This window comes from Phocoena sinus, chromosome 18 (assembly GCF_008692025.1).
Source record: "Phocoena sinus isolate mPhoSin1 chromosome 18, mPhoSin1.pri, whole genome shotgun sequence".
In the NCBI taxonomy this organism is placed as follows: Eukaryota; Metazoa; Chordata; class Mammalia; order Artiodactyla; family Phocoenidae; genus Phocoena; species Phocoena sinus.
The window spans coordinates 25504531-25527995 of record NC_045780.1 but is presented as its reverse complement, the minus strand read 5'-3'; the positions used below and the strand labels follow the sequence as shown (position 1 = coordinate 25527995).

The 23465-nt window shown below is 40.2% G+C and overlaps 2 protein-coding genes and 1 non-coding gene across 6 annotated transcripts in view; 1 reads left to right on the top strand and 2 right to left on the bottom strand.

The window, feature by feature from the left end:
* The window catches only part of ELF1 (E74 like ETS transcription factor 1), a 106180-nt gene extending 92895 nt beyond the window's left edge, over positions 1-13285 (bottom strand). The window contains exon 1 of one of the 2 annotated variants that reach the window (XM_032610775.1): positions 12715-13285. The gene's annotated coding sequence lies outside the window, so the exon portion shown is untranslated. The remainder of the gene's footprint in view (positions 1-12714) is intronic. The other variant, XM_032610770.1, reaches the window with a different exon arrangement.
* On the bottom strand, positions 12613-12684 carry TRNAE-UUC. The gene has a single exon. It is a non-coding gene; the product is annotated as a tRNA-Glu (tRNA).
* Positions 13286-13349: 64 nt separating the features above from the next.
* The window catches only part of WBP4 (WW domain binding protein 4), a 32718-nt gene continuing 22602 nt past the window's right edge, over positions 13350-23465 (top strand). For 2 of the 3 annotated variants that reach the window (XM_032610776.1, XM_032610778.1), the window contains exons 1-7: positions 13350-13528; positions 14520-14592; positions 17003-17065; positions 17155-17278; positions 20972-21139; positions 22193-22239; positions 22715-22790. In XM_032610776.1, the coding sequence (XP_032466667.1) occupies positions 13527-13528; positions 14520-14592; positions 17003-17065; positions 17155-17278; positions 20972-21139; positions 22193-22239; positions 22715-22790 (553 nt within the window). In that variant the 5' untranslated portion in view covers positions 13350-13526. Of the gene's footprint in view, positions 13529-14519; positions 14593-14749; positions 14859-17002; positions 17066-17154; positions 17279-20971; positions 21140-22192; positions 22240-22714; positions 22791-23465 lie in introns of those variants that run through there. The other variant, XM_032610777.1, reaches the window with a different exon arrangement.

The following is a 23465-nucleotide window of genomic DNA, read 5'->3' as shown; positions in this document are numbered from 1 at the left end:
ATTTATTTATTTATTTATTGGCTGTGTCCAGTCTTAGTTGCGGCACGCGGGATCTTTTGTTATGGCACGTGGGCTCTTCAATGCAGCACTCGGGCTTCTCTCTAGTTGTGGCACACAGGTTCCAGAGAGCACGGGCTTTGTAGTTGCAGCACTCAGGCTCACTAGCTATGGCGTGAGGGCTCAGTTGCCCTGCGGCATGAGGGATCTTAGTTCCATGACCAAGGCTCAAACCTTCATCCCATGCACTGGAAGGTGGATTCTTAACTACTGGACTACCAGGGAAGTCCCGAAAAGGTCTTTATGTACCTTTTCAGTCTCAGTAATTTATTCTAACAAAACAAATAACATAAACAAAGATACAGAGAGAAATTCAGTACCATCGTTCAAAACAGTAAAAAACTGAAAACTGTTAAATAAATTAGGTGTTACAGAAACCATATCTCATTATATGGAGCATACCGTATTATTCAGCTGTTAAGAATGATTATCTATATAAAACAGTGTACCAAAAAAAATCTCCACAATATATTTACATGAAATATGCAAGTCAGAAAACAGTATGTATCACTGCACAATTGACATTTATACATATATGGTCCACATTTCAGTATCTGAAGTAATGACCAACTGAAAGCTAACAGTACTTGTGCCGGTTAGTAAAATTTTTATGATTTGTATTATTCATCTGTGATATTTGGTATTTAAGTAGCTTCTAGGTGCCTGGCACTCTTCTGTAGACTCAGGATATAGTCAGTTTACCTGTGGACTCAAGTAAACAATTCGAACATAGTCCCTGCCCACATATGAAGGAAATCAACAAAGTGACAAAGGGTGACCAAGAAAACTTACTTTAGATAAGGGAAGGCCTCTCAGAAAACATGACAGCTGCTTTGAGACCTGAATGATAAGGTGGCAGTCATGTAAAAGGCTGGGGCAGAGGACTATCAGCAGAGGAAGTTGCAGGAGTGAACAAAGGCAAGGCAATAGGAGGAAGCACCGTGGCCCTTAGAGAGCAGGGAGGAGGGAAGAAGTATGAAAAGTGGCTAAAGAAGGACTTACAGTGGGGGGGGGGGGTGCGGGGGGGACATGTGTATTACCCTTACAGTCAGAAAAAAAGATCAAGCTAGGTTCATGCTAAGAAACAAAAACACTTTACCACTACTCAAATCATACAGGCAGACAAAATTATGAAAATCTTTCCTTGCTAAGTGCTTGACATACATACCTCATTTAATCCTCACGATAGAGCTATTAAAAAGCATTCAGGGACTTCCCTGGTGGTCCAGTGGGTAAGACTTCACCTTCCCAATGCAGGGGACCCGGTTCGATCCCTGGTCAGGGAGCTAGATCCCACAGGCATGCCGCAACTAAGATCCTGCATGCCTCAACTAAGACCCGGTGCAGTCAAAATAAACAAAGAAATAAATAAATGTTTTTTTTTTTAAAAAAAGGATTCAGAAGACTTCAAAGTAAAACATTCTTGGGATGATTCTCCAAAGACAGTCCACAGAACAGATGCATAAGAATCATCTAAAGACACACACACACATACACTTCTGAGTCCTACACCAAAGACTCAAATTAGCTGGTCTTAAGTGAACCCAGGATTCTGCAATATTTACTGCCCAGATGACCAGAAATTAGTATAGTGACAAACAGACCTTTGTACCTCACCAGGCAGGTCTGACTGCACCTGTGTGTACACAGTCCCACAATACCATATCTAGATTAAGTCAGTGGGTTCACATCTGTATTCAGTAGATCCTATTTAGGGAATCAGCAACGTGTGTAATACATTTTTCAAATATTTCACAGATCTAAAGAAGATTTTTATTTTAATTCAAGCTTTTCTTTAAAAAAAAAGCTTCCGTTATTTGACACCCCAACTGTCACATACACCTCAATCCCTTCTACCATCCTTTCTCACTCCCTTCACAGCCAACCTTCCTCAAAAGATTTGTCTATACTCCATTTCTTCATTTCCCACCCATTCTTTGACTCATTCTCTTCTATCTAATCTAATCCTGCCTGTACTATGCCACTAAATCTCTTCTAACTAAGGTCAATGACCACACTGGGCTAAACCCAATTAACACTTTCAGAGCTTGTTTTGTTAGACTCATAAGTCTCATTCCTGGTTTTCCCCCAATGCTGCACTACTCTTCCTCAGCTTTCTCTGCCCCACTTCCTCTATCTCATGACTGAACACTGGATGTCCTAAAGGTTCCGTTGAAAAGCCTCTTTTCACTCCAGACTCTCCCTTTGGCAAACTCATCCATTTCTACGGTTTCAACTAACAAGTCAGAATATAAAGGTAAAAATCGCCTCTACTCAATTACCCTTGACAATTCCCTTAAATTCACCCTTTAAGTACATCTTACCACATTAACAGGCCACACTGGCAACCAATATATCATCTGAATAAACGTAACTGAACCACTTTTCCTTCTGACATTCAAGCACCAGATTAAGGAGGTAATTTACATTTAAAGGGTACACTGTATAAAAAGACACATTTTTTTTTCTTACTTCCACTCCATTTCACCTCCATACTCCCTGGCTTGAAACACAGCAATGTCTAACCACTCTGTTTAAGGTAAAACTCAAAATCCTTAACATGACCTACAATGCCTTATATGGTCTGATACTTGCCATCCTCATCTCCCATCACATTTCACATTAAGCCCTCAGCACCTTCTTCCATTTTCCAAAGCATAATACCCTTTCTTTCCTGCTCTGGAGCATTTCCATAATGCTACTCCCTCAGCCTCCCATAACTTTCCATCCCTCTCTTTCTCCTAGCCAGTGCTTACCCATCCTTCAAATCCCACTTCAATGTCATTTCCTTAGGGAAGCCTTTTCACTACAGCCGCCTTCCCACCTACTCGTTAGTTGTCTCCCTGTTCTGCATGTAACACTCAAACACACTTTTTACTTGTTCAATCAATGTCTATCTTTCCCACTAAGAGGTAGGCTTCATGAGGATCTTGTCTGATTTTTTCGTTGTTACATCCCAAGCATCTAAATATTGACCAAATCAAGTAACTTCAATCTCCTTACAGATGCTTTTTACTCTCTTACAATTTGCATATCCAAATACAAATTTTCCTTTTAAAAAATTATGGTAAAATTAACCACTGAAGTGTACAGTTTAGTAGTAACAAGTACATTCATATTGTTTTGCAACCAATCTCCAGAATTCATTTTATCTTGCAAAACTGAAACTCTGTATCCATTAAATGACTCCCTATTCCTCCTCTCCCCAGTTCCTGGCAATCAACATTCTACTGCTGTCTCTATGATTCTGACTACTCTAGTTACTACATGTAAGTGGAATCATGGCAGTATTTGTCTTTTTGTGACTGGTTTATTTCACTTAGCATAATGTTCTCCAAGTTCATTCATGTTGTAGCATGTGTCGGAATTTCCCTCCTCTTTAAGGCTGAAAAATATTCCCATGTAAGTGTATGCCACATTTTGTTTATCCATTTATCCACCTATGGACACTTAGGTTACTTCCACCTTTTCGCTACTGTAAATAATGCTACTAAGAACATGGGTGTACAGCATCTGTTTGAGACTGCTTTTAATTCTTTGGGGTATATAGCTAGAAATAGAATTGCTGGATCATTTGGTAATTCTATTTCTAATTTTCCGAAGAACCACCAAACTGTTTTCCATAGTGGTTGTACCATTTTACATTCCTATGAACAGAACACAAGGGCTCTAATTTCCTCAAATCCTCACCAACTCTTGTTATTTGGTTTTTTGTTTTTTGGGTTTTTTTGATAGTAGCTATCCTAATGAGCGTGAGGTGGCAGATTTACTTTTATATAAACTTTATGTGCTTTCTTTTTCCTACAAACTTGTAAAAAGCCCTCTTAAAATATGCTCCATGAAGTAGAAAAAGACAATTCTAGAAGGTATTGAAAATAGAAAAGAAGAAACAGTCTTTCAAAGCAGGATTTAAGGGACAATAAAACTGTGGTTCAGGGGACTTCCCTGGTGGCGCAGTGGTTAAGAATCCACCTGTCAATGCAGGGGACATGGGTTTGATCCCTCTCCCGCGAAGATCCCACATGCCGCGGAGCAACTAAGCCTGTGCGCCACAACTACTGAGCCTGTGCTCTAGAGCCCGCGAGCCACAACTACTGAGCTCACGTGCTGCAACTACTGAAGCCCACAAGCCTAGAGCCCGTGCTCCGTGACAAGAGAAGCCACTGCAATGAGAAGCCCGTGCACCGCAACAAAGAGTAGTCCCCACTCGCCGCAACTAGAGAAAACCCACGCACAGCAACGAAGACCTAACGCAGCCAAAAAAATAAATCAGTTAATTAAAAAACAATTGTGGTTCATGTGAAAGGGCAAAAAAAACAGGGAGAATAAATAATGCAAAGGCATTCCCTCTCATATCTGAAATTTCCTGATGCCAACTGCCTGCAAGAAGTTTTGAATTCCTTAAGCCTATGTTCGGCCTTCCATCAGGATGCTTCCCCTCCCCCTACCTGCCACCTGTTTTCTGGGACAGACCCTTCCCGTCATACTCTTCCTTTCCACTTCAGCTCTGCGACTGGGTCAGTGCCTGCCCTATTCAGGGGATGACTCAGTGGCAGGGCCCCATCCTTCCCAGGTAATAGGGTCACTGGGTCCCTTGGCATAGGAAGGTATCAGTGATAAGCACAGATGGGGCAAAACAAATCCCATTACAACCTTGAAAACTTGAATTAAGTGTTTAATTAAATCTGGAAACAGATAAAAAGCTTCACACAAAGCAATATATCAACACATCCTAAATCGGAAATGTATCCTGATTTTGGGATTTTGAACCCAAAAGAAACTTTAAATTAAAAGATTAAACTACAATATTTAAGACTATCTAGAAGACCCTCTGGATCTAGAAGTCACTAGGCTAAGTACCTCCCTAGACATCTAAAATAAAGCAAAAAAAAAAAAAAAGGTTCAAATCAAAGTTATTTATTTAATAGTGAATAGTTTGCATTCTAAAATAAAAGACCTATTAAGATTTGTAAACACACACCCAACAGACACACAAAACTCATGAGACAGTTGTTATTGTTATTATCAAAATTCAAGTCATCTATGCTGGAATTATTTTTCAAAGAACAAAATGTTTTATACTTAGTTATGAAAATGAACCCATGCTTGGAAAGTAAAAGGGAACACTAACTACCATTAATCCTAAAAGAATCACCATTCTAGCATTAAAAAGGCAGATACCACGTGATAACAAAGTTTAAGTGCAGGCTAAATATTAAGCTAAAAATGTCTTTATATAAGTTCAATTCCATAGTTTTAAAAATGATATGATAGTTAAACCATTAAAGAAGGTTAGAAAACAGAAATATACCTCTAATTTTACTGGCTCTTTGTCCCAATACTTAGGAAAGGAGCAAATAGACCATGAAGTATTTTGAAAGTTACTTTCCTTAAACAGTACCTAAATAATACTGTTTTTTACATGGCAATGTACCTTGCAGACCTAGATAAGCATTTGCATTTTCACCATTAATAGTCTACTTCAAATCACACAGTATACATCAACTGTGGAATATAAGATATAAATGTAGGAAAAAATAGTTCAGAAAAGTCACAATCTCATCTATTTACTTTGAAAAGGTTAAACAAAACCTAATATTGAAAGTCTATTATCACATTTATCATGCTACACTTTTGAGAAAAATAACTCAGAAATATTTGAATATTTTAAACCATTAACATTATATTTGAAAATCTCTCCACGACCAAAACATAAGGTCCCTAAAGTGAAGGGGGTTGGGGTTCAGTAGATGCGCCATTCGTTCTCTTCCTCATCCTGGATATCACATTCAGAAAGGATGCATGACTGTGATCTCAGAATGGGGCTTCAGCCCACTTCTGCTCTACCGCTAACACAAACTTCCAGCGCTAAATGGCGACCCCACCCCTCCAGACTCCTCAGGGAAAACAAGCGTGTAAGCCATTTACAACATTAGGCTGTAAGCAGCTCATCTGCTGGGAAAGTTTTATTCTGCAGAGTTCTAGACAAAACCATTTCCTGAGTTGCAGAGAGCAAACAATTTTTTCACACCCACAATTTCATTTTGATTCAAGCTAGTTTACCAGTTTAATTTGTGAGCAGACTGCCCTTCTAAATAAATAACCTGTAATAAAAGCCAAGTTATTTACAAAAATACAATGAAGGCAATTCTTCAAAGCATGGCGAATTTCTAACAATAGAATCCTACTCTATAAAAATGGGAAGGGAAAGCCACTTTCACTTAGGAGGAAAAGAATGATGTGGTACACTTTCACATATTTTTCTCTTTTTTAAATATTTATTTTCTTCAAAACAAGTGTTTTTATTATTTTTTTATTTTTTTTTGGCTGCGTTGCATCTTCGTTGCTGCGCGCGGGCTTTCTCTAGTTACGGTGAGTGGGAGCTACTCTTTGTTGCGGTGCATGGGCTTCTCATTGTGGTGGCTTCTCCTGTTGCGGAGCGCAGGCTCTAGGGTCATGGGCTTCAGTAGTTGCGGCATGCGGGCTCAGTAGTTGTGGCTCGCAGGCTCTAGAGCACAGGCTCAGTAGTTGTGGTGCATGGGCTTAGTTGCTCCACAGCACGTGGGATCTTCCAGGACCAGGGCTCGAACCCATGTCTCCTGCATTGGCTGGCGATTCTTAACCACTGTGCCACCAGGGAAGTCCTCACATATTTTTCAAGAAATATAACTCTCAAGGACATATGTATAAAATAGGATAAAAAGTACAAGAAAAAGGTACCACCTTACAACAGGCATACATGCCACCATGTTTTAAAAAACACACTCTTTGATAAGAAATTTCTAGAGAAAGAAGTATGCCATCTAAAAGGCATTCCTGATTTTCTTTGCAACGTTTTAAAGCTACTGATTTCATTTAAATTCCGTTTATTTAAAAGCCCCAGAAAAAGTTCAGAAAAAAAACTAATTTCAACTTTCTATTTAATGAGCATAACCACATATACCAATATGGAAGAACCATAATCAGTTCTATAATAGTTAATTTCAAGTGGATCAAGTTTTATTATAATTTTTGAGGATTTCAGTTCTAAGTTATATTGTCCACAGGGTGGCAGTCTCACAGTCTTAATTTTGTCTCTGAATTCAAGGTACAATTTCAGTGATCAAACAGACAGACAGACACACACACACACACACACACACACACACACACACACACTGGTGGACAATAATCATTTACTGTCTGGCCAACAATCGCAAAAATTGTCTGTCCTTTCCAAAAAAAATCTATGCTTCCTAACTTCCCTATTTCTTTGAGGAGTATTTATACTCCTGACATCTTAAATTTTTCCTTCAATGCACCTCTTCTATTTAACCCTTTATATTCTTTTGCCACCACCCTATTTAGGGAGACACTAGAGGCAAGGAGAGTTGTTAGATTATTACTGTACTGCAGAAGACCCCCCAACCTTGGTCAGTGTGGACACCACAGACACAACCCTTCCATCCCCCAGTTCATCCTGCACACTACTGCCAAATTAATTTCATTAAAACACGTATCATATTACCAGAAATTCCTTCTTTTAGCTAAGTAAACTCCTTACTCCAAAATTCAAGGACCTTCACAATCAGAACCTTCCAAAATCTCCTAAGTGCTCTGCAAGAGTCAAGGGGATTTAGGAAATAAACTTCACTTTGAATATACCTTGCAACTTCCTGGTTTTCATTCATTCATTCATTCATTCAAATATTTTCTGAATGGTCAACAAGTGCCAAGCACTGCCCCAAGTGCTGATGATACAGAACGGGGGGAAAAGTCAAAGTCCCTGCTCCAAAGATATTCTCCTGACAGGACAGTCTCGGGTTAAGAGCTATTAGGGGAAGGGGGATAAACCCCCAGGTACTTCCAGCTCTCTGCCAGCAAGGGATACAACTCTTCCCAAGTATGAGCCATCAGAAGCACACTAGGGGTTGGGAGGGATGATAAAGAGACATCAGAGGAGCTCTGCCAGCACTGACATTGTCTGCTACAGACCGTAGCCTATTCTTGCACTCTTACACTATACTACTATACTACTACTACTACTACTGGTCCATTCCTATACTATTTGTACTCTCAGCTCAGCCAAAATGTGTTAGCAACTGTTTAGGGACCTCTGTTCCTGCTTGCTTCCTTCTTATGTATAGCCTTGTCTCCCGCTCAATCATCTCCACCAGCAAAGCATAAGCAGCCTTCCAAGCCAATCTCAAATGCTGCCTCCTAGAGGCCTTTCCCCGTTCTCTTCACACAAACCCAGATGTGACATTTTAGAGACCTTCAAACCCTTGTAACCCTTGGCTTAGTCTCCTCTAAGCATTTATCACACTATGCACTGTATCATAATTATCTGTATACTTCAACCTCCTTTGTCTGTTATTTACTGAGCTCTTGCTACATTCCTGGACTATCTAGGAGCTAGAGTTGCAGTGTTAAATCATTCCATTATTATTTTTAAATATTTAATATCCAAATGATAAACGTAAAATGTAGACCAAATATTCTATATCTTTTGATTGCCTCGATCTTTTTTAACAGTTTTGCTGAGATATAATTTACATACCATGAAGTTCACCCACACAAAGAGTAGAACTCAATGTTTTTTAATATATTTACAGAGTTGTGCAACAATCATCATAATGTAATTTTAGGACACTTTAATCACCCTAAAAAGAAACCTTGTACCTACATTAGCAATCACTTCCCATCCCCCGTGTCGTCCTCCCCCACCCCGGCCAATCCTAGGCAACCATAGTCCATCCTCTTTCTCTACAGATTTGTCTATTCTGGGCGTTTCATATAAATGGACTCATACAAAATGTGGTCTTTTGAACCTGGCTTCTTTCGTTTAGCATAATGTTCTTGAGATTGATCCATGCTGTGGTATATATCAGTACTTCATCCCTTTTTATTGCCAAAATATATTTGATTGTATGGGTACACTGCATTCTATTCATTCATTCCTCAGTTGACAGACATTAGGGTTATCTGTCACTTTCTGCTTATGAATGCTGCTATAAACAATTGTGTACAAGTTCTTGCATGGACATGTTTTCATCTGTCTTGGGTATACACCTAGGAGTGGAACTGCTGGGTCACATGGCAACTCTATGTTTAACATTTTGAGAGAACTGCCAAACAGTTTCCTAAAGTGGCTGCACCATTTTACATTTCCCCCAGCAACCTATGACGGTACCAACTTCTTCATTACTGTTTGACTCTTACAGAACAAGAGTGATCTCACTACACAGTATCCTTACTCTCACGGAACTTATATTCTAGTAGAATAAGACAAGAAATAGACAGGAACAAACATGTTTATTTCAGATAAGCAAAAGAAGAAAATAAAGCAGCATAAAGTAACCAGACAGTAACCAGAAAAGGGAGTCTCTAGTGATGGTAGACAGAAAGGCCTCTCTGATAAGGTAACGCTGACAGGAGTGAGATGTGCAGAGCTGGAGGGGGAACACTGCAGGCAGTGGAAACAGCAAGACATAAGACTGAGAAAAGAACAAGTATGGCACATTCAAGGAACAAAAAGCAAGAAGCCAGTGCAGCTAAAGTACAATGAAAAGGGAGAGGAGGGAGGAGGTGGCGTTGAGGACCCAAGTAGAGGCTAGACAATGTTAGGCTCAGAGACCACGGTAAAGTCTTTGGATTTTAAAATGCCATCGTCATTTTCCCAACCCTTATATTTCTTTACGTACAGGTGTTCATCTATGCAAACGTTTACTGAACTGTCGTACATCTTCTAGCTGCACCTAATAGTAACAAATAGTAAAGAGACTATTTGGGTAATCCACACCACTCATTTAGTATCACTTTATTTTGTGGCTCAAGAGAGAACATGTAAAACATGACTACCAATGGTGTTTTGGAAGCAAGGCACAAGCGTATGAATGAATCCTTACAAAGTTATCACCTAGTCCTGACCAATTTAAGGTGTATGCTTCACCGACAGTAACTAGCAGCTCTGTCTTAGACTATTTCCAGTAAGAATATAGTTGCATATCATTCTCATAATCTAAACCTAGATTTCATTCTTTCAAATGTTAATTGATTTTCTCCACTCCATTGGTTAAAAATTAATATCTAATTGCTAAAATAAAACCCATGGGCACAAAATATTCTACATGTTTCTATATTGTTTGACTCATAAAAAAAAAGAATTTTTCACATATTATGCTATATTTAGTTTCTTCAAAGAGACGCAAAATGTTTTAAAAAGTCTAGTGACATAAATGCCATAAAACAACTTGTTACCTAGTCAAAATTTATCCAGTTAAAATTCCCTTTTTACCATCCCAACTTGACTCCCATGGCTCTCCCTCCAGGCACTGTGTGCTCCCACCCTGCCAGGCTACTAGCCAGCCTCACACTTGTTGCCCCAACCTCAGCTTTCTGATACACATTCCCCACAAGGAGAAATCCAACCCGTTCTTCAAGGTCCAGGGCAAACACTCTCCCTTCCTTGTCTGGTCTCTAGTCCTCTTCCCTGAGTAGAAGTGACTTCTCACCTATGTGCTCTTGAAGGAATTCTGCAACTCAGATGCTGCCCTAGCCAACTGTGCCTGGTACACAACAATATATGTCTATGTCTCGGACAGATATATTGTCACCAAACTACTCCTCTCAGCATACCCTCAAATATATATAAAGCTATTTGCAATTATACCGGGTGCTCAGTTGAAAATCACATCCATTATAGCACAATTTGATACCAAGTCGTCACAAAATGCGAGGTCAAGATTGAAGCTCTTCTGGAGGCAATTAAGGCAGAAGGATCTTTCCTTCCTTCCACACTCAGGCCTAATTCTTTAGTAAATGGTTTCTGAACAATGACCCAATCCTCTATGTAAATGAAACTTTTTCACTCTTATTACCGACACAAGAATTGCTCAACAATTCTTTTAACTCTCAAGTTTGTGAGTGGTATGTATCATCAAGAATTTATGGCTCTAAACCCAGAGCACAGAGAAGGTGAAAGATCTACCACAAGGTCATACAGCTAATCAAAAGGGCCAAAATATGACTCCATTCAGGATTCTCTCCAAAACCTCCTAACATGAAGAACCTGAACATCAGTTAACTTCCAAGACTATCTGATGATGCTTGGTGTAGAGAAAACGTTCAAATATTTGAACTAATGAAGATGATCTAAAACATTTTTAGTTGGGGAAGTTTATTTACAATGTGAAAGTAATTCATCCTTAATCATACTGTCCACATTAACAGATTATTTCAAAATTCACTGTGCAGTTAAAACTATCAAACACAGTTTGGGAAGGCACATACTAACAACTAATCCTTCTGCTCTGCGTAATGGCACTGACCAGAGACCCGTCCCTAAGAGCCACTTTTTCCTTCTTCATTTGTTCCCGGAGGCCCAATAGACTAAACATCAGAGCTCACCCCATTTTCTAATTTCAGCTTGCATTTAAGATAACGCTTTTGTTTCATTTACAGCTCACATGCTGCTGACACAGCTGCCCCTTCTTTGTAATAAACACAGGGCTTCTATATTTAAAAATACAGTGAAACTTTGTTATAACATCCCCTCCCCAGTCTCCGGCCAATTTTCTCTCTTCCAAGCCCCACCTCCACCCCAGGATTTTCTATCCGCGGCGCTCAAAACGTTAGACCCTTTTGGAAAGTCACATTTCTTCTTTAAAGACATCTCATCCTAGTGGTATTTTTCTTCTCCACAGCGTGTGTGTGTTTTTTTTTGGGGGGGGGGGGGGCGGACGTGGGCGGAGCACGGGACGGACGCCCTTCCCCAGAGGCCTTCCCGAGCAGAAACACTCAAGTCTGTGGCTCCGGAGTCTGGGGTACTTTCTGAGAACTACGGCCGGCGCCCCCGATGTCAAGTTGGGATGACCTCGCAGGCCGGCCTCGGGGCGGGGCTCGGGCGCCGCGGGAGCCCGGGGTGGACACGCGGCCAATCCGGCTGCCGCGGGCAGCTGCGCGGTCAGGAGAGCGTACCCGCGGGCACCGAGGATCTCCGGACAGCCCTCGGCGCCTCCCCGCGCCCCCCCTCCCCCGCCAGGGGGCTGCTTTGTGTCGGGGGTGTTTCTAGTCAACACCCGGCCGAGACAACGGGGCTCCAAGCCGGGCGCGGGCTCCCGGGCGCCGAGGGCAGGGGGCAACACGCCCCGCTTCGCTTGGGACCGTCAGAAGGGGCCGGCCGAGGAGGAGGGTGTGGGCCCGAGGGGGGCACTGGGGACAGATAAGGCGAGGCCAGAGTTAATCATCACCTCCCGAGCGCTTGGAAAGGGACGGCCGGGGGCCGGAGGGGCGGGAGGGCGGCCCCGGGGAAAGTGAAACTCCTTCCCCGCCGCTCAGCCCCGCCAGCCTCCGGCAGGAGCAGAGGAACCCTGAGTACACTCGCTCCTCCAGCCCGCCCGGCGCGGCACTCGTGTCTCCCAAAGCCGCAGCCCAGTTCACGGCGTCACTAACAACTACTCGAACGCGCGTTTTCCACGAAATCACCTGGGGTAGGGGGCAGGAAAAAAGAGCCAGAGCCACTGGAAATAAAAATGAGTTAGTCCCCCCTGTCCACTTCTAAAAAGAAATACAGCGTTCCCATACCGGGAGTCGAACCCGGGCCGCCTGGGTGAAAACCAGGAATCCTAACCGCTAGACCATATGGGAAGTGCTGCTGAAAAAGCTGCGGTGACTCACCTGACAAGCGCAAACGCCGCCGCTGCCCCAGCTCCACCGCCCACCGCCACTCCAGCCGCCGCCGCCTCTGCGCCACCCGAGTAGCTACCGCCGCTGCCCACGCGCTCGCGAGCCAGGGAACGCGCCCGACCCGAGCGCGCGGGCGTCCGGGGGGCGGGGCTGGGTCGCTCCGCCGCCTCAGGAAAGTTCTGAGGCAAGGCCGAGCCAAGCGACTCTCGGCTCCGAAACCAGCTGTTTCACCTCTTTTTTTTTTAACTCCGCCAACGGCCCCCAGCCTACAGGTCCGGGCTGCTCTGCTGGTCAAAGTGCGTGCGGACTAGTTGGCAAAGTTGAGGGCAGCGACGTCTCTGGGAACAGCTGTTTGCGTTCGGGGCGGAGGCGGCGCGCGAGCTCCTCGGCCACGAGCCAGCGAGCCTAGAAGAAGGGTGGAGGTTCTGGATCTCAGGGAAAAAAAGAGAAGGCGGGATGACGCGGGGACGTGAGGCTTGAGCTTCCCGTCCCTCAGCTCAGGTCCCGTCGCGCTTTCGCCCCTTCTCCGTGACCTCAACCCGTTTATAGCAACCCCACCTCTCCGGAGCCGGGAGTACCGCCCCTGGAGGGGGAGGGGAAGGAGAGGAAATTTCGAACGCGGATTGAGTCGTCTGGGCACCCGTAGTTGGGAACCGTGGAACACTGGTCCGAGGGAAGAAGGGAGGTGTCCGGGCTTGGAGGCTGCGGTGGGCCTCGCGGTGAGCTGGGCTCCGACTCGCCCCGCGTGGGGAACGCGAGCCTCAGCCGGGCCCGGAGCGACCCGCGGAGCGGCTGGTCCTGTCATGTGAGTCGTGTCTCAGGCTCTAAACAACGAGGTCTTGTTTCTCTGGGCGGCCCTTTCCCCCTCCGGGTCTCTCGCTCCGCCACCACCCCTCTCCCCCCGCCCTCGGCCGGGGGGCGTGACGGACGCTCCTTTAACTCGCTCGGGGTCGGCAGCGGACAGGCGGGGCCGGTTTTCTGGGCGGGGTGGGGATGCTACCCCGAAGAGCGCCCTGGGGACCTGGAGCACGGGCTCTGGGAGGGAGGCTGGCGGCCCCTGGAGGTTGGACGGCCGCCGCAAAGCGACGGAGCGCTCCCGCCACCTACACGGTTGGGGGCCGAGAGCATCCTTCTGGTTTCTGTAGCGCTTGAACCGTGGGGTATTGTGAAATTGTAGGGTTGGGCTGCGGCCACCGCTGCCTCCTCCGCCTACTAGAAGCGGCCAGCCTTGGTTAGCCTATGAATTTATTTTTTATTTTTTGGTCTTGCCGGCCGAGGGATCCTTTGGCTTTTCTAACTCTCTTTTGCCATGAGGCTCAAGAACAAACTGTATTAACTGATAGTCTCAGAGGAACCACGGCCTCCCACCAGAGGTGTCTTATGTTTTGTTCTTTGGGTAGAAATAACTTGATTTAAAGTGAACTTTTTGAGTTTCTTCATGTTTCAATTAACAGTAATCTCCAAAAATTCCAGAAAGGAATGGAAAGAATAGGTAATCTTCTCCAAGATGTTCCTTATTTCTTCACATTGATGACAGTAACAAATGAGGCATTTTTTAAAAAGCTATTTTGTTTAAGGGCGTTTTAAATCCGTTGCAGACTTTTTCCACTCTACTGGCAACAGAATTTCAGTTGACCGATTTCAGTCAGCTAAATAATAAAGCAGGGTGCTGTGTGTAACAAGTCAAGATTCAGTAGCAGAGGCTTATATTTTGGCCTTTTTAAGAAGTTGTAAATCATGCAAAAATTTACCTTTTTAAATTGTAAATAAACTTAAACTTGTTTTTCCTTTTCCAGGGCAGACTACTGGAAGTCCCAACCAAAGAAATTCTGTGATTACTGCAAGTGCTGGATAGCGGACAATAGGCCTGTATGATAATTTCTCTATTAAAGATTCTCATAATATTGTATTCATGTGAAATGTTCCTTTTTGATGTAAACTCAGAGCTTACAAAACAGTTTCATATACATTGCTCTTGATTTTTCAAAACATCGAACAATTTTTGTTGTCTTTTCATTCCTTGTAGGAAAGCTGTGAGCCTTCTTCTTTTTCATCAGCCCAAATTTGATTATGTACTAAGCCAAATTATTTCTCTGTGGCCCTTCAGTCACATTAAGGAACTGGACATTGCGTGGGTAATCGCATTAATGTTTATGAAACACCTACGTTATGATGGTGCTGTTTGTAATGTTGTCATATACAAAGAAAAGTAAAAGCAGAAAGCCCTTAATATGTAGAAAGAAGCGACATTATTGTACTTTTTCTTGTATGTTTTCTGTTTTAGAGATAGTTAAATATGTTTGATGCAGAGCTTTATATCTCTAAATGCTTAAATTTGAAAGAACATTGTTACCTTTGTCATGGAATATGAAAATAGGAACCTTTAAGCACATTATTACTGTATGTCTTAGTCCAAATTCAGCTTTTAAGATATGAAACAAAAAGCACCATTGATTTTTGGTTTTTTCCCCATCTCATGCATGTCATACTCTATGTACATAGTACATAAACAATAGGGTATCTTTTAAATGTATATTCATATCCTTATTATTTGGTAGAGTGGGATGCACAGAAGAACAGTAGCCCCATCTTTAACAGTGTTATGTTTCTTTGATAGACATTTATTATTATTATCTGCAAAGAGTTTAAGGATTTTTTCTGTTCAGTTTTGTCTTGCTTTTTTTTTGTCTTTTTGAATAGTTGCTAAAGTTCTTGACTATTTTGTTTGACTTAGCCATCCGAAAAAAAAAGAAAAAAAAAGCCACAAATTTTAAAAGCTACACAAATCACTGATAGTCTCTTCCCTGGAAGTATCCAAGCAATTCAGTGTTTTTGAGTGATCTAGAGCAGGAGTCCCCCACCCCCAGGCCTCTAGTGGTACTGGTCCACGGCCTGTTAGGAACCGGGCTGCACAGCAGGAGGTGAGTGGTGGGCGAGCAAGTGAAGCTTCATCTGTATTTACAGCCGCTCCCCACCACTCACATTACCGCCTGAACCAACACCCCCCACCCCCCACCCCAGGGAAAAAATGTCTTCCACAGTCCCTCGTGCCAAAAAGTTTGAGGACCACCAATCCAGAGTAAATAATTCCTTCTAGGATAGGCTTTCTTCATCTTCTTGAATTGCTAATATACATTGATTTAACCTTTAGAAACAAAATTCATTTGTTTTTGAACAGGCCTTAAATATTCTTTGTGTAATATAACCAACTTTAGGAAACGAACATATGAAAAATAGAGGATGAATGTTTGCTTTATGAAGTCACACTTTAAAGAGGAATTCACAGCAGTACTTTAGAATAATCAGGAAATGTGTTAGATAAGAATTGACTGACAAAACTTATTTTGAAAAGTTACCAGAAATTTCTTACTGCATACAACAACACATTTGTAATTTAGGGAGCATTCTGGCTGTTAAATAGGTAATAGCATTCACTCACCGACTCTGTCCCCATCGATCCATTTACCATCATTCCTCATAGGTTACCACTTTTTAAATTTTCTATTGTTTCTATAGGCATATAGATACAGGTTCTGATTCCAGCACGCATAGAAGGTAGCATGCTGTTTACACTGCCGTGCATCACAGTTGTTTTTTTTTTTAAACTGGACACCATATGCTGGAGCTCTTTCATCATCAGTATATAAGGAGCTTCTTTGTTCTCTATTACAGCAGCCTAATTTTGACAGATAGTGCCAAGTTGCCCTGCATAGAAGTTTTACATTTTGTACCATTACCACATAGTAATAGTATTTGTTTACAATTTAGGAGGAGTTTTTTAACATCTACTTTTCTCACAATTTGGAAGAATAAGGTTCTAAGAATCATTGCTTATTCTCTGTGTCTTTTACCTAATGTGGCAAGTAGAGCAGTACAAATTCTAGAGATTCGCCGGTTTTGACATTTTATGTTGAGAGGTGTTTCTTGAAGTTAAGATTTTTTTTTCCACTCCTCCTTTGGCTTCATGTCTTGTTTGAGTCCTCTTTACAATCATATTCACTAGATTAGTCATCAAGGGTACCTTGTATATTTCTCTATTAATATGGTCATCATAGTTTATTTTAAGCACCAAAGGAAACTTAGAGGGCATAATAATAAATAATGTGGTTTAGTTCCTTAGCATCATTTGATAAAAAGGACCAATTTGCATTAGAATTATTTTTATCTTTTCTGCCAATTGTAATTCAATTTTGTTATGTTCCATATATTTACTGTTACTTTGCTGTGAACATTATGTGTAGTTTTCCTTTGTATCTTCTTTTTTTTTTTTATCTTCAAGAGCATTGAATTTCATGAAAGAGGAAAGAATCATAAGGAAAATGTGGCAAGGAGGATCAGTGAGGTAATCTAGTTTGTTTCTTTCTTTGCCAATTTCTCTATGTAAATATCAGCCCTTTATCTAGCTTTCACTTTTGTATGTGTCTTGCTCAGATTAAACAGAAAAGCCTGGATAAGGCAAAGGAAGAAGAAAAGGCATCAAAGGAGTTTGCTGCAATGGAGGCAGCTGCCCTGAAAGCATACCAAGAGGATTTGAAAAGGCTTGGCTTAGAGTCAGGTAAAAAAGGAGCCAGCATGTTTTAAAAGTAACATCAGAGGTCATGCTCAGTGAGCTCTTATTGTTTCCATAGAGAGGTTGTACACTCGGTATACTCTTAGTGCTTTGCCTGTACATCACAGCCCTATTGAGACTGGGACTTTTGCTTGTGCACTTTTGTTTTGCTTTTAAATCTTCATCTTTCAGTACCTCCATTCACAACAACTGTGTTACTCTTGGGGTTTCCTAGTCCTCGCTCTATCATAGGTCAGCGGTTCATTTCCGAGACACTTGAGTTTTTATGTATTCTAATTATTTGGCTAAATGGATCTACTCATTTAAAAAATTGGCGTTGCATTATAACCCCCGTTCACTTTATCTATATGGTCAAAACTATGAATCATGTTTATTTATGTAATTGAATTATAATGAATTAACCTTGTGTGGACAAATTAAGTGACTTTACTACTAGAAGGTAGATTTTTTTTACTTTTTAATTTTTTTATTGAATATATTGGACATGTATATAACCTGGTGTGTTATTTTGATACATTTATTGTAATGGGATTGCCATTGTAGCAATATTTATCATGTTACATAATTATAGTATGATATCATTGTCTATGTTCATTATATTGTTCATTAGACTTCTGGCTTCCTTACTATTCATTGCAAGTTTGTACCCTTAAACAACATCAGTCTGATCCCTCCACTCCCCCATCCCCTATTTTGCTCTGTCTTTTACAAGTTTGACTTTTTTAGATTCCACATATAGGTGATACCATACAGTATTTGTCTTTCCGTATCTGGCTTATTTCACTTAGCATAATGTGCTCAGGGTTCATCCATGTTGTCGCAAATGGCACGGTATCCTCCCTTCTCATGGCTGAATTGTGTGTGTGTGTGTGTGTGTGTGTGTGTGTATGCCACATCTTTTTTTATCCACTTATCTGTTGATGGGCATTTAGGCTGTTTCCTATCTTAGCTATGAATAACTTAGCTGTGATAATGCTGCAATAAGTATATATCTCTTCATAATCCAGTCTCATTTCCTTTGGGTATATACCCAGACGTGAATTAGTGGATGGTATAGTAAACCTATTTTTTAATTTTCTGAAGAACCTCCATACTTTTTTCCTCTGTGGTTGAACCAGTTTACATTCTCACCAGCAGTGTATGAAGGCTCCCATTTTACCACATGCCCGCCAGCAAGAAGGTAGATAATTTGAGGGTGTGAGGATAACTCATTTCCAGATAAAAGGCATTATTTAAGTGGAGTATATCTATCTTGTCACTGAATTTAGACTTTAAATTGGTAATTTTCTATAAAGCATTTCTTCCATGACAAATCCATCATCTTGAAACCAGATCTCAGTTGTTGATCTTGCATAATGGTTGCAGTAGTCAACATGGAACGGTATTCTTTACTTTCTAACAAAAACTGCTTTTGATTAACTTTTTAAGTAGAGTAACCAGTTAATTGGCGTTACCCTCATCACATAAGAACAGTTGTGCCCAGACTTTTTTTTTTGGATGCGTTGGGTCTTCATTGCTGCACACAGGCTTTCTCTGGTTGTGGCGAGTGGGGGCTACTCTTCGTTACAATGCAAGGACTTCTTATTGTGGTGGCTCCTCTTGTTGCAGAGCGTGGGCTTCAGTAGTTGCAGCACGCAGGCTCAGTAGTTGTGACATGTGGGCCCTAGAGCTCACGGGCTTCAGTAGTTGTGGCGTGTGGGCTCAGTAGTTGTGGCTCATGGGCTGGAGAGCGTAGGCTCAGTAGCTGTGGCACACAGGCTTAGTTGCTCCGTGGCATGTGGGATCTTCCCAGACAAGGGATCAAACCCCTCTCCCCTGCATTGGCAGGCGGATTCTTAACCACTGCACCACCGGGGAAGTCCGTGACCAGACTTTTAAAATATCCTTGACATTATTAGTTAAAAGGCGGGGGTAGTAGTATTTCTACAAAGTTAAAGCTTTATGTTCATTTTAAGGGGAAAAAGGATTGTAGGCATTCCTGCAGAATTAAAGACGTAGTTGAAAATTCATCTCATCAATTAGGTAGATCGGGAGATTCTATTATGCTGCCCTATGAGCAAATAAATCTTAGTGTTTTATATTTAATTGGATTTTTCCTATCAAATGTTTTTAATAGCCTTGTTTTCTAAATAGAATATGTATTCCTTTAAAAGTGAAACAGTATAGGCAAAGAAAAGAGTTTTTAAAACTAGCTGCTTTTAAGATTTCTCTAGACATCTTTAGAATTTTTTTAATAAAGTTATACTGTACATTTTATGCTGTGGTCTGTTTGGGGGTGGTTTTATTTATTCCCTAAATGATATGTCAAATACATCTTTTCTTTTAAATAATTAAAGATACACATTATTTTTAGTGGCTACAGAGTGTTTAGAAACACAAGCTTTGGGGTCAACCAGAATAGCCTCTTGCTAGTGATACGACTTTCGATTTTTGCTAAAATTAAGTAACATAATGGTATGAATTGCTCATTACTGTGACCACTTGTAACAAGTGTTCAATAAAGCGTATAAAATGCCATAATAGGATGCCATTAAAATGCCATAATTTATGTAACTAGTCTCTTCCTGATTAACATTTAGGTTCCTTGGAGTTTTTTACTGTTAGGAAGAATGTTTCAGTGAGCACCCTTATGTAGGCATGTTTTCACATTTATCTCTGTAGGCTCAATTTCTAGAAGTGAGATTGCAGATTTAAAGTGTAAATATATTTTGTATATTGACTGATGAAATCAAGCTGTCTCCACAAATGTTGGGCTGATTTATACTTTTTCTAGAAATAAAATTATTTTATTAACTAATGTTGGAAATAATTATTCCTTTGGAAAAAAGCAAAGCCATAAAAACTACCCATTTTTTATACCCATGTAAATATCCGATAGATCATACTGACTGACTGTGGATTACTCATTCTTTTCAGTATTATTGATCTAATGCAAAAAAAGTTGTATGTATTTGCATTTCTTTGGATATTAGTGAAGTTAAGTGTTAAAGTACCTTTGTACTTTTTGCCCATTTTTGTGTTAGAATGTTAGATTTGTAAAGGATCTTTGTTAGGAACATTAATCCTCTGTCATATTTGTTGTAAAGATTTATCATTTGTCTGTCTTACGTTTTTCTTGTTGTTTTTATTTTTGCCATACCAAATATTTGAATTTCTATGCATTCAAATTTAACATTATTTTACTTTTTGGTTTTTTTGTAAATATCTTTGATCTGAAATTTATATTGATGTAAAAAACATGGGAGGAGCAGGGAGTGGAGAATAAATTTACTTTTTTCCAAATAATTAACCAGTCAGTCCAACATCTTTTGTTAAATTATTTTTTTTCTCTAATAAGAAATACTAGAAATATGCAGTTGGAACTGTTTCTGTACTATTGTGTTTCAGTCATATGTTTGTCTACTCCTGGATCAGTTTTACACTATTGGTTTTTTAATCAGAGTTTCAGAATGTTTTAATATCTAGTAGGACTAGATTCCCTTTATCACTTCTTTTTTACAATTCTCCAGGATATTCTTATATTCTTGCATATTTAGCTTTCTAAATAGGCTTTGCAATAACGTGTCAAGTTCCCAAAAGAATCTTGTCAGGCTTTTAATTGGAATAAAATTATTAGTGTTTTATAACAGGAAAAAAAATTTACATCAGCTACTTCACCCTTCTCTCATCTTTCTTCAGAAATTTCAGATCCAAGCGTGTCACCAGTAACCAGCACTATGCCACCCACCTCTGCATCAAATCAGCAGAAAGAAAAGAAGAAAAAGAAAAAAGACCCTTCAAAGGGCAGATGGGTAGAAGGCATAACCTCTGAGGGTTACCATTATTATTATGATCTTATCACAGGAGGTAAGTCATTTAGGCATAAAAATAGTAGAGAATGATAACTGACAGTTTGTTTTGTGTTAGGACTTTTAGTTAATATTGGAACGTTTAAACAATGAAAGACTAACTTTACGTTTTTGCCACTGGGAAAAAAATTATGTGCCCTTTAAAAAGGTACCCTTCTCATAGTGACTCAAGGTCATAATTAAAGACTTAATAGTGGGTTCCTTACAAATAAATTATAGCTTTATATTTTCTCAATAAAGCTTTGTAAATATTTTAACTTTTAGGAGTGTATGAGATCACAAGGAGAAAGAAGAGAACAAGAAGTAGAAAGGGTGGGTGGTACATATATTAAAGGAATGGGTAGAAGAACAGGTAAGAATGGTCAGGAAGGTAGGAAATGAGATTAGAGAGTTAATCACAAAGAAAACCTTGGGCTACCAGTATTATGGGAATTATTAAGATCTCTAGAACCACAGTCAGTTTTTGACGACATAGAAATAGTAACAATCTCTGAGAGTTTGCACTGAGCCATAAGTGAAGTGCGTGTTGTTCAGCAGTGAACCATAAATAATTGTATGCTGGGAATTATAAGTCTTTCTCAAATTTACATAGAAATTAATTACATTTTTTCTCCCTTCTGGCGCCTATTCCTTGCTGCCTTTGTTCACCATCCTACTTTATATACTCCTGCTCTCAGCAATATTTGTTTTTAATTCCTGCATTCTTCATCTTATTCCTCTTTGGAGTCATTCATTCCATCTCTCACTCTCCCCTGCCCCAAGATGTCAAAATTTATCAAGTCTGAATTCCAAGAAATCTTTAAGAGAAGCCCTACCTAGCTCTAATAATTCTTGTGAAGTACCAGTAACTTCTTATCCTTCATTCTGTCCTTCCTTCTTGGTTACATAGCATTCACATGTATTCTTCACAGTACTACTGGGATGTATGTTGTTTCTTTTTATTTTTCAATTATGACACGTAGTGTTTCATTCATGTTGAATATCTTGTAATTTTTTGCCAAATGAAATTTTTTGGGGGAGATTTTACAAATGCAATATGTTTTGTTTTAAGCATCTCAGTGGGAGAAACCTGAAGGATTTCAAGGAAACTTAAAAAAGGTAACTGAAGCACATTAATAGTCTTTTTAAAGTTCTTTTAAGTGATTGGCTTCTGGGATTTTTGTAGGGTTGATTAAGCAAATTTACTTCCAGATAAGCCTCCCTGTCCCCCCAACCCCCTTTGTTTCTTTCTTTCTATAGTCCTTTTGTTAAAAGGGTGGATGGTGGTGGAAAAGTGATGTCTACCCTAAAAGTCCACGCAGGGCAAATATTATTAGTTGGTTTGCAGTCAGTTGCCATTTACATGTCCCTGTCAGTCTGCAAAGAACTGTTCCTGGCTTTCAGAGGCAAGGCATTCCCTCCCTCCCTGAAAGGTGGCTCATGATTAACACAAATCAAGCTTCCTGGCCATGATCAGTACCACCACCCCTAATTGCCAGGTGTCAAGAGGAAAGGAAAGGCTGGCTGAGTCTGCCTTAGTTATCTAATATATAACCACGTCTTCAGTTTATGCTGGTTTTTTTCCTCCCATTAGACGGCAGTGAAGACCGTTTGGGTAGAAGGTTTAAGTGAAAATGGCTATACCTATTATTATAATACAGAAACAGGGGGTAAGTATTACCTTTGTTTATCTCTTAAGCTGTCTAAAATTGTACCTCACACTGCTTATTAGCCTGCTGATGAATTGTCTGAACTTGAGAATTTTAGTATAGTGATAAACATATTTCTGTAGCAAGTATGTATTTTTTATAATTTAGAAACATTAATACAATGGAAAAGCAAAAAGATTTCTGTAATATACTGAGCCATGTGTTGTTCTTCTCAAGTGATACTGCATTCACAAATTTTTTTACTTTGAAAATCATTTTTACTTTCTCTACCATCATTGGTTTTTATCAGGATTATTTTAGAAATATAATCATTACCTGGGAAGACCACCTCATTCAACTTGCCTTCTCCTATTTTAAAAAGCAGAACTGAAGCTATTTTAGCAGTGGCTAATAACACTGTCTAATTTTCACTTTTACTAATTTAATAATTTTCAGTTATATAAATATTTATAAAACATGCATAATTATTGTTACATAATTATTATCTGTATTTCAAATTAAGATTTTATCTAGTTTCATAAAACTAGTCTTGCCAGTGATTATAGTTGGTTTCTTCTGCAATTAAATTTACCAAAATAGCTATAGTATTGGTGTAACTTTGAGCTTTGTTTGTTTGTTGTGTTTTTTGGGTTTTTTTTTTGCGGTATGCGGGGCCTCTCACTGTTGTGGCCTCTC